At 40.1% G+C, this 14,245-nt stretch overlaps 1 protein-coding gene across 1 annotated transcript in view; it reads right to left on the bottom strand.

Moving 5' to 3' along the window:
- The window catches only part of ca16b (carbonic anhydrase XVI b), a gene marked incomplete at both ends in the record, with an annotated part of 92,910 nt that continues 78,665 nt past the window's right edge, over positions 1 to 14,245 (bottom strand). Inside the window, 15 exons of the mRNA XM_079218449.1 lie at positions 1 to 147; positions 787 to 922; positions 6,090 to 6,232; positions 6,398 to 6,544; positions 6,770 to 6,898; positions 7,097 to 7,173; positions 7,689 to 7,782; positions 8,156 to 8,302; positions 9,281 to 9,416; positions 9,561 to 9,733; positions 10,159 to 10,293; positions 10,391 to 10,525; positions 10,880 to 10,962; positions 11,067 to 11,163; positions 12,729 to 12,820. Coding sequence (XP_079074575.1) covers positions 1 to 147; positions 787 to 922; positions 6,090 to 6,232; positions 6,398 to 6,544; positions 6,770 to 6,898; positions 7,097 to 7,173; positions 7,689 to 7,782; positions 8,156 to 8,302; positions 9,281 to 9,416; positions 9,561 to 9,733; positions 10,159 to 10,293; positions 10,391 to 10,525; positions 10,880 to 10,962; positions 11,067 to 11,163; positions 12,729 to 12,820 — 1,871 coding nt within the window. The remainder of the gene's footprint in view (positions 148 to 786; positions 923 to 6,089; positions 6,233 to 6,397; positions 6,545 to 6,769; positions 6,899 to 7,096; positions 7,174 to 7,688; positions 7,783 to 8,155; positions 8,303 to 9,280; positions 9,417 to 9,560; positions 9,734 to 10,158; positions 10,294 to 10,390; positions 10,526 to 10,879; positions 10,963 to 11,066; positions 11,164 to 12,728; positions 12,821 to 14,245) is intronic.

Below are 14,245 nucleotides of genomic sequence, written 5' to 3'. Positions count from 1 at the left end.
TCAGACGAGCGACTCCATGCTCTCGGCGGGGTCCGACTCGTCTGCAATCACCACCACCCCATTAGTGTCCATGTGCATGGGGCTCAGGCAAAACTCTCTGTTACTGACCAGGCTGAGCATGGCTTTGTAAAGGTACTGGTACTCTTCCTGTGCACAAGAACACAAACACACAATAAGTTTACATTACAGATCACATCCTGGAACAGAACTCTGAAAAGATTGTGACATTTCTTCAACCAACATTTTTGATGCAAACATTGAATGAAATGACTGATGTGAAAGGCAGTAATGAACCAACTCTGCACCTCTCTGGACCATTTGGGTCTCTTTTAGCTCATTGTTTTGGTTTTACATCAACATTAGTGGATGGTTTGGTGTGAACAAAACTCACTGCCCCCAGCACTGAATGGAAGAAGAGGAAGTTACCAAGTGCCCGGTGAACGAAGTGGAGCATTTCACAGATAAAGCCCCAGATATTTTCGTCAAAAGTTGATCTGAACTGAATATTGGATTTATGTTCAACAGTTGTAGAAAAACGTGACTTCAAATGAATGCTAACAATGCTCTGTGTCTACTGGATGAAAAGTGGGCTTGTTTGCCAATATGTCAGCCATACAAATTTAAGCTAGTGACGGTGGTTGCTGTGCTGTGTTTTTCTGCATGCTACTAACAGCCTTAAATGTTGCTTAAAGCAGTAGTAATTTCATTTGTTGGCCCCTTGGGGGAAGCAGAACAAGCTTTAAAACACAAAGTTGATGTATTATTATCTGATGAACTTAGACTTACAATATCAGTGAAGACTCCCGGCCTCATGAGATTGATCATCTTAGCCACCTGATAGATGTCGACAACCCCTTCGTTCTCCAGCTGCTGGGACAGGGTGGTGAGGGCGCAGAGCATGCCCGCTGACACAGCTCCATACCTGTGGGGAAATGTTCAAATTCAGCTCTGTCGGACAGGTTTGTGTCTAAAATGTATTCCTGTTCAGTTGTTCTTAAACATTGTTAAATCACACCTGCTAAATCCTACGCAGTGGTTCTCAAACAGTGGGATGGGGGGAAGAAAATATTCTCTGCATTTTACCCATCCTTTGTAATTAAGGAGCAGTGTGCTGCTGTTGCGTCTCTCAAAACAGAATACAGACCTCAGCTCAACATTGAGCATGAATTGAGAGTGGCCGTATAAAATCTACAACCTAAAATCTGAAAATATTTGTAGAGGAAAGCAGCTCATTGCAGCCACTAATACTGATACAACGTGATGGCTCACACATCAGCATCATTTTGTTTTGCACAGGTTGAATGTTATTGTTATTATCTTGAAAATATATTTAGTGCGAAACAGGTTATTTGCAGCCACAATAGGTAATATCTTTTGCCAAATATTAGTTAATTTTGCATACATTTTGTGTTGTTCTAACAAAGTGATTGCACATGTTATTAGTTTTTGTTTGATGGAGAAATCAGGTTTAATTTTCTTTATTCTATTATTTGAAAAAGCACAGATGGAGGATTCACAAAAAGTTGGACCATTTTGTTACAATTTTGTTGGGGTGGTGGGGCTCGAACATTTTTCTTCCTCCAAAGTGTGTTTGTTTGTGTTTGTTTGTTTTCTTGTATGTAGTTTTAGTCTTTAGATCCCATCATCAATAACTAACTGCAGACTGAAGTAATACTATATTCTGTCACAAACAAGTAATTGTCGATAAAACACACCTTAGAGTATATGAAAAGGTAAAATGTGTGAGGTAAGCAGCTACTTCCACACAGATTGTTAGCAATTAGCTACCCATCACATTAGCATCTGGTGTAAGTAGCTGGGGAGACAGAGCGGCCTGTTATTTAGTCTGTGGCCAATTCTGATACAGCTCTTGGTAAATGAGGGATGAAGTGTGATTGATTATTAGGGCCTTCAGTGTCGGAGACTATTCCATTAGCTGATGCTTTCAGTAACAGCAGCTGATGTGCTGAAGGCACAGAGGTCTGCAGGAAAGACATCAGCTGGGAACAGTTGTGGAAATTGTTATGGTTGCCTGGTTTCTAAAAGACGTCAGATTAGTACTTATGATTATCTTGGTAGATGCCAGTAGATTCTCAGTGCTGGCATACACCAGAGGACCCTCAAACCTGATGCAATGGAGAGCACTCCACATTAAGTGGCTTGTTTTCCATCCTACTAGTGCAAGGGCAAAATTATAAAATGGACAAATCAAATGTAATTAAAGGTCTCATGATTATATGTCTTTCACTCGGCTCATATTCAGATTTCTAGTGCAGATCGTGTGTGTCATTGTGTGTCTGCAACTTCTGAGTCCTTAAAATACAGATCAAGCATTAAAACAAAAAGTAGAGACCATCTGGCGATGAGAACACACCAGGGCCGTAAAGTGGGGAGGCCTCCGCACTCCCACTTCCCGTGCTGAAATCCCTCCAGCTAGACCTCCGTCACTGGTTCTAAGTGCTTTGACACAAACACCGAAGTTAAAGCGCTGTGGCCCTCCCCCGCCTCCACAACATCTCCACAACCATCCTCTATCTCCCCTACCCGACATTGGTTGATATCTTTTGGGTCCGGACTACAAGGTTAATGACACCACTGATTATCTCCAGGAACAGTCGGGGCCCTGTATGAAGTTAGCCTTCTTAATTCCTGTCCTGACTTATCGAAAAGGAAAGGTCAGGCTGCGAAGAAACATTAGTAAATCTGCAAATTTATCCAATTTAACATTCATTCCTCGTCAGCCTGTCCAAAGAAATAGGGCAAATATAGTTTTAAACGAATTAAACTTAGCTTTATTAAATGTCAGGTCTCTGTCAGGAAAAACATTTTTAATCAATGATTTCATTATTAGGCACAAACTTGATTTTTTTTTTTTTTTTTGAAGCAACACCTCCCAACTTCAGTTTCATGAGTGAAACAAGAGTGCATAAGAAAGGAGGTGGAGTTGCTATTTTATATAATGAGTCTCTTCAATGCAAGCAGATGTTTTTTGGTCATTTTACTTCCTTTGAATATGTGGCTCTCAATTCCACGCAAGTTTTATTCCTCAACATTTACAGACCACCTAAATACTGTGTAACCTTCTTTGATGAGTTTACTGAACTGCTGTCTATAATCTGTATTGATTTTGATTGTGTTGTCATTGTTGGTGATTTTAATATCCATGTTGATAATCCCCAGGACAGAGGGTCTATAGAGCTATGTGGTGTCCTTGATAACTATGATCTGACTCAGCATGTAACAGGTCCCACCCACAATAGGGGGCACACTCTAGACCTAATCATCACCAAAGGTCTGGACATTTCCAAGGTTGCTGTGACGGATGTTGCACTCTCTGATCATTCCTGTGTTTTCTTTGAGAGTGCAATCTCCCTGCACACAAATGTCCAAACCAAGGTTGTGACAAAGCGTTACATCACTGAAAACACCAGTGAACTATTTATTCAGAAATTCTGCTCCACACCAGGCCTCTCTTGCATCTCAGTCAATGAGCTTGTGGATGGCTTCAATTCTAAAGTTAAAAATGTTATTGACGCCATTGCACCCACTAAGGTGAAGGTTGTCTTGGGTAAGAAAAGATCCCCTTGGAGAAATGCCACACTGGTCAGAATAGAGAAAAGAGAGTGTCAGAAAGCTGAACGCAGGTGGCGAAAAACTAATCTCCAGGTTCACTGTGGTATCTATAAAGAGAGACTTCACAATTATAATTTGGAACTTAGAAATGTAAGACAGGCCTTCTTCTCTGACATCATAACCAAAAACAAAAACAATACACGCGCCTTATTTGCTACCGTGGACAGGCTAACAAACCCTCCGGTGTCGGTAACGGATACGCTCCAATCCACCTGGGCATGCAATCAATTTGCCTCCTATTTTGCTGATAAAATTCAGAAAATTAGACAAGCACTTCGGTGGCTCCACACCAACCACAGGATATGTGTTGTCCCCATCTTTAAATAGCATCTATTCAAATATCATGACACAATTTCACTCAATTAACCAAAGAAGCCTAGAAGACATTATACAACATCTGAACACATCCTCCTGCTGCTTGGATATTCTACCAACACACTTTTTCAAAAATATTTCACACTGCATGACCGCTGATCTTTTACAAATTGTAAACACATCCCTTCTCTCAGGTGTCTTCCCACAAGCCCTAAAAACTGCAGTTATTAAACCACTCCTAAAGAAAGCTAGTTTAGACACCGATATATTGAAAAACTATAGACCAATATCAAACCTCCCATTCTTAAGTAAAATAATGGAAAAAGCGGTTTTTCAACAGCTGAACAACTTCTTGGCCAAAAATAACTGTTTCGATGTCTTCCAGTCCGGCTTTTGTCAGCACCACAGTACTGAAACTGCTCTTGTTAAGGTTTTCAACGACATCCACTTAAACACAGACAGTGGCAGAATCTCAGTCTTAGTATTACTGGATCTCAGTGCTGCATTCGACACGGTTGATCATGACATACTACTAGACAGACTGAAAGTCTGGGTAGGACTCTCTGGCGCAGCACTTAACTGGTTTGAATCCTACTTGAAGGACCGACAATACTTTGTGTCGGTAGCTAATTACACATCAGATCTGACTAGGATGACATGTGGTGTTCCCCAAGGTTCAATACTGGGGCCTCTTCTGTTCAACATCTACATGCTTCCACTGGCTCAGATTATGAAAAACAACAAAGTGTGTTATCATAATTATGCAGATGACACACAACTCTACATAACTATATCACCAGGGGACTATAGTCCCATACAAGGGCTGGCTAAATGCATTGAAGAAATCAATAACTGGATGTGCCAGAATTTTCTTCAATTAAATCAAGATAAAACAGAAGTAATTGTTTTTGGTACTATGGACGAACGATTGAAAGTCAGCGCTCAGCTTCAATCACTAATGTTAAAAACCTCAAACCAAGCCAGAAATCTAGGTGTAGTTATGGATTCAGACCTCAACCTGAACAGCCATATCAAGACAATTACAAAATCAGCCTACTACCACCTGAAGAATATATCAAGGGTTAGAGGACTTATGTCTCAACAGGATCTGGAGAAACTTGTCCATGCATTTATCTTCAGTAGACTTGACTACTGTAACGGTGTATTCACAGGCCTCTGTAAAAAGTCAATCAGAAAGCTGCAGCTGATTCAGAACGCTGCAGCTCGAGTCCTCACTAAGACCAGGAAAGTGGATCACATCACTCCAGTTCTGAGGTCTTTGCACTGGCTCCCTGCCAAACAAAGAATTGACTTTAAAATCCTGCTGCTGGTTTATAAAGCACTGAATGGTTTAGGGCCTAAGTATGTTTGTGATCTGCTGCTACCTTATGAACCATCCCGGCCACTCAGGTCGTCTGGGACGGGTCTACTTTCTGTTCCAAGAGTCAGAACTAAACATGGAGAAGCAGCGTTCAGCTTTTCTGCTCCACATATCTGGAACAAGGTCCCTGAAAGCTGCAGGTCTGCTGAGACCCTCAGCTCCTTTAAGTCCACATTGAAGACTTTTCTGTTTGCTGCTGCCTTTAACTGAACCAGATTCAATTACTGCATCTCACTACTGCATTTTATTTCTTAAACTGCACTGCAACTTTTATTCAACTTTTATTTTTTAAGTTGCTTTTTCTACTTTTATTTTGTTTTTTGACTTTTTTAATGTTTTACTGTTTTAATGTTTTCTTAACTGTTTTTAAATCTGCATTATGTTTTGATGCTTTTAATGGTTTTATGTGAAGCACTTTGAATCGCCTTGTTGTTGAAATGTGCTATACAAATAAACTTGCCTTGCCTTGCCTTGCCAATGGCCCCTTCCTCAATTTCTGACCACCCTGCCTCCAGCACCCTTACTTGAACTACACCCATCTTCTAATTCAGCCTTCATTTTGATCTCAACTACACACTGGCAGTTTTGTGATTGCATCTTGCAAGGTCGTGACACTATTGCATTGTCAAATTCTAGACAACACCTAGACTCACAAGGTGAAAACAATGATAGCGGACAATGGACTAGTCTATGACTGGATCTCTGGTACAAGTAGACTTTCCCTATGGTGACAGAGGACAATATAGAGATAAACACTTACTCATCATGCACAATGGTGGGCCCATCTCGAGTCATGGCCTCCTCCTTGATGACACTGATGAGCTCGAAGGTACTGCTTAGAGGAGCATCGGGGTTGGGCCATTTAGGGCACTGAAAATGTCTCACCTCCAGAACGTAGTCGTCCTGTGACACAGAGGAGTCGGAGTGTCACACATACACACGTGACATGGCATTTCAAACAAAACACCAGCAATGGCCAAGAACACCTGACTTGTGATGATTCGTGTCACAGCAATCTACGTACGGCCATGAGGAAGAAGAAGAGAGGAGAAGGAGAGCTCCAGGTACCTGTGTGGCCTCGAGGATAAAGTCGTGGATGATGATCTGCTCCTCGTTGGAGAGGCACAGTCTGTCCTTACTGATGAGTGTGACGGTAAAGGCTATGCAGTTCATGGCCTCCTCCCGACTCGGCCAATAGACAAATTCATCCTCAGCCTGCAAAGAAAGAAAGACAAAAAAGAGTTAAACAAAGTCTGTTACACTACATTTATTCATGAATTATATAGATCATTCTTTGTTTCACTGGTTGAGCTGTCATTATGCTTTTCGTCTATTTGTAAATTACATTACAGTCTTGTCCTTAATTAGACATTCTACATCTAATGGGCAAACAAAAAAATAAAGACTACAAGTAAATTGTGATGTTTTAGGGTAACTTACCAGACCCTGGTTGTCAGCCAACATGACAATAATTTGAGCATTATGGTCCCAAATCATCCTCCAGAAATCTGTGGTGGTGTGGGGCAAAGGATGCTGGGTAACGATGAACTCATTACTCCTGAAGTAACCCTGAGGTGACAGATGTGAGCTGTTAGTATTTCTAAAGCTCAGCGCTTTCATACTGATGGATGACCGTAAAAACTGACAGACTTATCTGATCATTTTCTAAGAAATTGTCATCAATATTTGTAAGACTTGACAATATAGTTCTTCAATAAAAAAAACAAAAGTGAGCAAGGATGATGAAGCTGGATTATTAAACTGTACCATTACGTAGGACGCATTAATGTAATCTGTTCCTTTCATTCCAGGCAGAGTGGTGAGTCCGACCCTTGCTCGCTCCGCTGAAGAGAGGCAGAGATTGAAAAAAAAGAAGAAAAAAACATTAAATCACAAACCCAGGCCTCTATGGTATCGCACCGGCTGATAATGCAGACATTCATTACCAGGCCTCGCTGTTGCTATAGCAACAAGTAAGTCCTTTTCCCTGTCAGGGTCGCAGAGAATGCATAGAAAGATTAACTTATATGATTATGGAAATAGATTATACATTTGGAACAAGGATTGTCTTTAATAATACAGACTGAAAAAACGGAAAATGTAAAAATACTACATGCCGAGTCTCATTTCCTTACATTTCTAAAAATGAAAGCAAAGTAGCCAACAGCAGAACATATTATATTTGTAGAAATGCTTTTAATGGTGTCCACATTCTCAATAACTTCCTATGTAAACTCATTACAACCGGCTCTCTTGACACCCGTGAGTGCAGACTCCAGCAGCTTCACATGTTCAACATGACCTCTGTTCTCCAAAAACCTCAGCTCAACTGCGCCGGGGTAAAAGATAAGATACTCACAGGGAACCACTGAGGAATTGCGGTTCTTCTCCTTGTTGCAGTCTTTGTGGGCACTAAAGCACTCCACAAAGCGTGCGTTGCACTGAGTCAACAGCTGGTGAGACAGAAAGCAAAGCCCAGAAGATCACAAATCAGATTTAAGTCCTGAAAGTCACAGTACATTAAAATCAGGAGATACAATGTTGTTTGGACAACCAAGGATTAAGTCTTACACATTAATAATGAACATGTGAGGATTGGCAGGAAGGGACATTGTGACATTATTATTAGTTTTCCTCTCCTGATCGTTCATCAAGCTTTGCAAAAGGCAGCTGGGGTGACAGACATGACTTTAGTACAGCCAACATCATCTTGCTAACAAGCTTCTGATCCAAAGACAGCCTTGATTTCAGCTGGCGGTGGTGACACTGCTGATGGTGACAGCTCATCTAAACGTACCAGTGAGACTCCCAGAAGATTTTACTCACCCTGAACTGCTTCTCCAGCAACGTGCGGCCTGTCGAATTGGGCGTGAGGATGCTGTTGACATAACTATGCAGCTGCCAAGCGGGTACCTCTGTCTCTCTACTCATGATGGTCTCCATTAGAGCATCGTGGATGAAAACATACTGTTCCTGAGGGGAGACAGAGGATATTGAGATGGAATGAGTTTGAAATGCATAATGTATGTGACAAAATAATAATACAAAAAAAAAAAAAAAAAATATATATATATATATATATATATATATATATATATATATATATATATATATATATATATATATATATATATATATATATAAAACCCTATGAAAAAAGACTACTGTGTTGATAACTGGCATTAGGAAATAAAACAATTGGGAAACATGTCTTTGTGAAAGAAAAATGTAAAACATTGTCACCAAAATGACTTTACTGAAGTAAATGTAGCAATAGCACAGTATAGAAATACTCAGTGCTGCATTCACACCGTGCATTGGACATTCTACTCAAGTAAAAGTACATCAAGCATCAGAAGCAAAATAAACTTAAGAGTACCAAATGGAGGTGCTCATTTGGGAATTCTGGATGCTTTAATGAAGTCAGCATTACTTCAATATTGAGGCTGATAAAACCGATGAGGCTCATTTTCATTACTTTATATACTGTTATGTAGCTAAATAAAACATAAAAAATAAATAAAACTCAGTAGTTAATTATATTTTGTATTCATGAATTGAACCTGTAAATTAACAAGTAACTAAACCAAACTATTGGATTAGAATTAAAAACAGTTTGGAAGTTGGAAGGCTATTTTAACTTTATCGCAGTAACAGAGCTGTCTGTGGACAGACCCTGATGGTATGTGTAGGAGGACACAGAAACAACGTCAATCCTACATCAGTTATAGAATCAAATACATAACTGTGCCCTGAGGACAGTCAGTATAGACATTCGTCTTTTTTGTGGCGAGTGTAAAAAACTTTCTGATATGTCTTAAATTGTGTGATATAAACCTCAGCCCACAGTATCAAACTCAACAGCTTTTATAACTCTATTTAATCACAAATTTGAATGTAAAAAGAAGGAATCCAGTTTCACAAAATAAGGGATTATTTCGGGGATCTTACCTCAGTCTGAACTAGGTAGTTGCGTTGTGTGCGGATATGTTTGAGAAAATCCAGGACGCTGACTGTGCTTTTGTCCTTGATCTGTTGTAGCATGCTGTCGATGACAATGTATGTTCCTGTGCGCCCAACCCCTGCACTGAGGAGCAGAGCATAAAACAATATGAGCATAATGGCAGGTTCATAAAGGGAGCTGTTAACGAAGTGAGCACATATGAGGCTCTAGCACTCAAAAGCAACATTCATTTAGCACAGGAGCTCGGTGATACTGTGAGTACCGTACCTGCAGTGCACCAGGACCGGGCCCATGTCTGCAGCGCGAGCCGCTGATGAGCGGTTGATGAAGGTGAGGACGGGGAGGGTGTACTCTGGTACTCCCATGTCAGGCCACTGCGTGTAGTGATACTGAACAACGATGCGCTCATTTAGCTTCCCTTTTGGGTTCCCCTTCTGACCCTGCAACATGAGAGCAGATGTGTGACCATGGTGAGTGTACAATGCAGACTATTCATTTACTGTACCTGGAAGATATTATCATGGGCCCAACATAAAAGTAGTTAAATACCACAAAGTTAAATACCACAACAATACAACAATGTACCTTTAATTACAAAATGTGTTTTTTTTTACCAGTATGTCTGTATTAAAAAAAACAAAGCCATACCTCTAAATGGTTAGAACAAAAGTTAAACTATTTACAAATGACTAAAGTCTTTACTAGCTAAGACATACATCATACATTTTCATGGTGCAACCCGGTTCAGTAAATCACTAGTTTGAATCTAATATAAAAAGGACTTTACACACAAACTTACCTGAAGCAACCTGATACATTTTTTTTAAATATAATTCAAACAAAACAGAGTGTGACTTTTAGTTACCTTTTTAACTTTAGTGTTCCTTATAAGGAAACGTCGCAGTGTGTAGCAGGCGTGCACTTTGGTGCATTTCGGCGTCACCACAATGTTTCCATACTGCTCGCTGTTCTCCGTTGGCCAATACTGGTCACATTTCCTCTGAAGGACACAACAGACACAATACATGAAATACCAAATACTGGAAGGGATTTGTTTTATATTTTTACTCCTGCAAATTACTTTAAAGTGAACCTACTCTCCCTTTCTCCACCAGGTTTGTGATCATGATGATGATTCCTGTGTTCTGCTCCCACACCATCCTCCAAAAGTCCTCGAATGTAGACTTGAGAGGTCCCTGAGCAGCGATATAAGCTCTGGGCCGGTTGTAGCCCTAAAAAAGGAGAGTGTTGGAATATATTTACCATCAATAGTCCACAACCTCTGATATAAGTAATAGGACTCGTTTACTGACACAGGTAGATCATGAAATCTACTCCTTCAGCTGACAGAAATTGTAAATATTCATACATTAATCAATATTCTTAAAATAGATACACAATTGTTATTGCTCTGTCTGTCGCTGATATGATTTTGATACCCAAATCAATATTCTAAACAAATAACGAAGTCAGCATTTTTAACTGTTTAGCACACAACACAAGACAGGAATTGTCTTTGTTGCAGATGAATTTCACAACCTTTCTAAAACAAAACATAAATAAAAGAAAGAAAACTAGTCACTAACATCCACGTAGTTGGCATTGATGTAATCCGAATGTTTGGCATCTTTCCCCGCCAGAGCTCGTAATTTCACCCTGCTGTGGTCATCTAGAGAGATAATTGATATATTTGTCAGAATGATAACATGTTGTGAACGGATTATTGGACTGTGCAGCAGTAGACATCATAATCAGATTGTACAGCTGACTCACAGGCCACAATGTTGATGTATCGGTTTTTGTGCTTGTTGTCGGGATGATTTGAGTGTTCTGCAGTGATTTTCAGGTCTGCTGTGGAGCGTTGGACCTCCTGGAGAGAGAAGATATACAGAGATGGATTTTTATTAAACAAGGGGGAAAGATGTAATGTAATTACCCTCGCTAACGGTTACAGTGTTTTTATAGAAACAAAGTAAAACTCAGATTTAAATTTTTCTTCAAAAGGAAATGATTCTTCTTGCAAACTTGCTTCCTGCATAAGGAGCTCAGGATTAACTGCAAAGCATAACCACTGGCAGGGATTCAGTGCCTCGGTCAAGGACACTTCAGAGGAGCAGATGCTTTCTGCCACTGGGGCTTGAACTCAGGGCTCCAGTGATGCAGCCCTCATCTCCTCTTCCTCACAACACCACGCCTAAAATCCATTTTCCAACACAGCTTCATTGCAAAGCATTGGGAAATTATGTACACAGGCTTCACATCAAATGACCCCAATTAGAAATAATCCTCTGGGGGCAAAACTTTTGCCTTGTTTCTTAACCTGGTTACACAGAGAATGTGTTCCCATCCAGTCAACCAGCAGGCAGACCTTCTTTAATTAACCCCCGTCTCTCTTTGATCTTTCTCTCCGTCTCTTTCACAACCATCTGCTCAAAAGTAGTAACCCTGCACACAAGCACAAACACATACAATAATCTCTAGCCAGTGTTCAGAACGAGGCCCACTTGCAGCCATTGTGTTCACAGTAGAGGGGGAGATCAACAGCGCTGAATAGTCTATCAGTGCTTACTGAACCACAGAAAAAAAGAGAAAAGTACCTCTTTGTTTTCTGCAACTGTATGGTGCTTTCACACATCACAGCATGTTTGGTTCAGTTCAAAGTAAAATGGGCACTTCGGTTCGTTAAAGGTCCAATGTGTAGGATTTAGGGGTGTCTAGTAGCGGGTATGGATTAAAATAGCCATGACTATGCTGTCACCTGAGAATCGTTGTGTTTTCATTGCACCGCCATGTTTCTACAGTAGCCCAGACCGGACAAACCAAACACTCGCTCGAGACACGCTTGTGGTATTTAGTTTGTTTCAATCTCCAACCTCACCACAACCTCATGCTACTAAAATAATACACACTGGACCTTGAAGGCTGCTGTGAAAGCTGTAATTGGAACTTTGGACCAAACAACCAAACCGAGAACACCGGAAAAGGAGGTTATTTTTAGTTTATCTCCAAGCAGAGGCTTGGTTGTGGTGGGAAAAGAAAACAGAACAACCATTGGATGTTAATGTTCAATCAGTGCTGATAGTTCATTTTACTAAACACTAATTAATTAATCTGCTGATTGTGAACTGTCACGAAAACAATCCAGCCACAAAAGATTTAGTGAAACTCATGACATGTACAAACCAGCAACACCATTTATGACAATGTTCATTATCAATCGTTTCTTTATGAGCTCTTTAAGACACTCAGGAGCATAAATAAACACCTATGGTACAGTTAAGTGATGCATGACTTAATCTACTGCCTATTTCTTTTGCTTTGTACGGAACCATCTTTTCTTTTTTTTTACTCCAATGTAAAACCACCATTAGTTATACAACAAATGTTAACAATGCATCAAAACGGATAATTATTGAAGTGAGGTTAAACATGTACCTCAAAATCCTCAGAAAAACCTTGCAGGTTGTTCTTGTAGAGCTCCATGATGTGTTTAATAAACTGCTTCACAGGGATGGCATCCATGTCGTCTGCAGGACAAACAGAACAGTTAGCAAAGTGTCCATTAGTGTGTGTGTGTGTGTGTGTGTGTGTGTGTGTGTGTGTGTGTGTGTGTGTGTGTGTGTGTGTGTGTGTGTGTGTGTGTGTGGTTCGTAGTGCATTACTAGGGTTTATTTCTAGCCAACATTCTGAGAATGTGTGTACATGTGTAAATGTTTTTGCAATACTTGGTAACCAATGTGATTGACCTTTTATTATTTGATTATTATTCTAATGCAACCAGGCACAAATGTTAAAATTAAATGTAAAAGGAAAGAACCTCTCTGACAAATATTTAGATTTGGTATTTCGAGCATTTATAGGCAAGAGCATCTGTCTCATCTGAGTCAAATCAGCCCTAAATCACACAGGAGGCATCTTTGACAAGGCTGATCACCATCACATTGGGACAATGGGGCAGGGGACCCAGCTGTCATTGCTGCTGATACTCTCAAATATCTTAACTACTACACCCTCACAGCTGGGGCTTTTAGGGCTCTTACTTGCTTCAGTGGTTACACAGCGTAGAGGTTCATTCTGGATTGTTAATCTGTTCATTTATCAGAATGTCCTCCTCTCTATTAGTGTCAAGAGTCACTGATCAGTCTAATCAGTTCATCCGAAGGGTTCTGGTTGAAATGTGGCTTTAGGGGCTAGAAATTGAAATGAAGTAAGGCTGATTAGGCCTTACATTTGTTCTTTTCTTTAACTGTACAGAGGTATGTTCACATGTATTCTTGCATGTCCCATAATATCCCTGCAATATAAATGCTTCTAACAACGAACCCATCCTGTCATTTTGTACTTAAAACATTACAATTCCGACAAATATCCATTAAGATCAGTGATCTAAATTCTGAGCCTGTGAAGCCACTGTTCTATGAAATTCATTTTCTTGCACATTTTCAACTTCAATCAAGCACATGGTCAGTCATGCAGAATATATGTGCTGGAAGAAAATTGCCATAGTTTCTTTGGAGGAAAGCAGAAAAGGGGAAGAATCGAGAAAGGCACAAAGAATGAAAAAGACAACCAATAAAAGCCTAATGAATGTGGAGTCAATACTGGCATCTACTGAGCTCTTTAACTGTGATATCACAGCCCTGAAATGTCCCCGAGCTGTGAAAGCCGTAAAGTCTGATATTGACTAGCTGCCACTGCGCTGCCGCCTGGGGCATTAAAGGCGAAAAAAGGCCAGTTATACAATTCCGACAGTCTCAGAGTCATGTAAATTACTAGAAACTGTGCGAAAAGAGAAAACCATTTGAAAACAGTTGATGGTGGTTTGTGGATGTGTCCTTTATCAACAAGCATATATCACTTAAAGTCAATCCAGATCACTTTTACATGTTTAATTTCAGTCTTAAAAATCTCACTTTTTTGTAAACAGCTAATATTAATCTTTTTTGTCCATG

This window comes from Taurulus bubalis (genome assembly GCF_910589615.1).
Source record: "Taurulus bubalis genome assembly, chromosome: 5".
NCBI classification, from domain to species: Eukaryota; Metazoa; Chordata; class Actinopteri; order Perciformes; family Cottidae; genus Taurulus; species Taurulus bubalis.
Note: the sequence above shows the minus strand (reverse complement) of the source record. Positions and strands in the feature narration are given on the sequence as shown.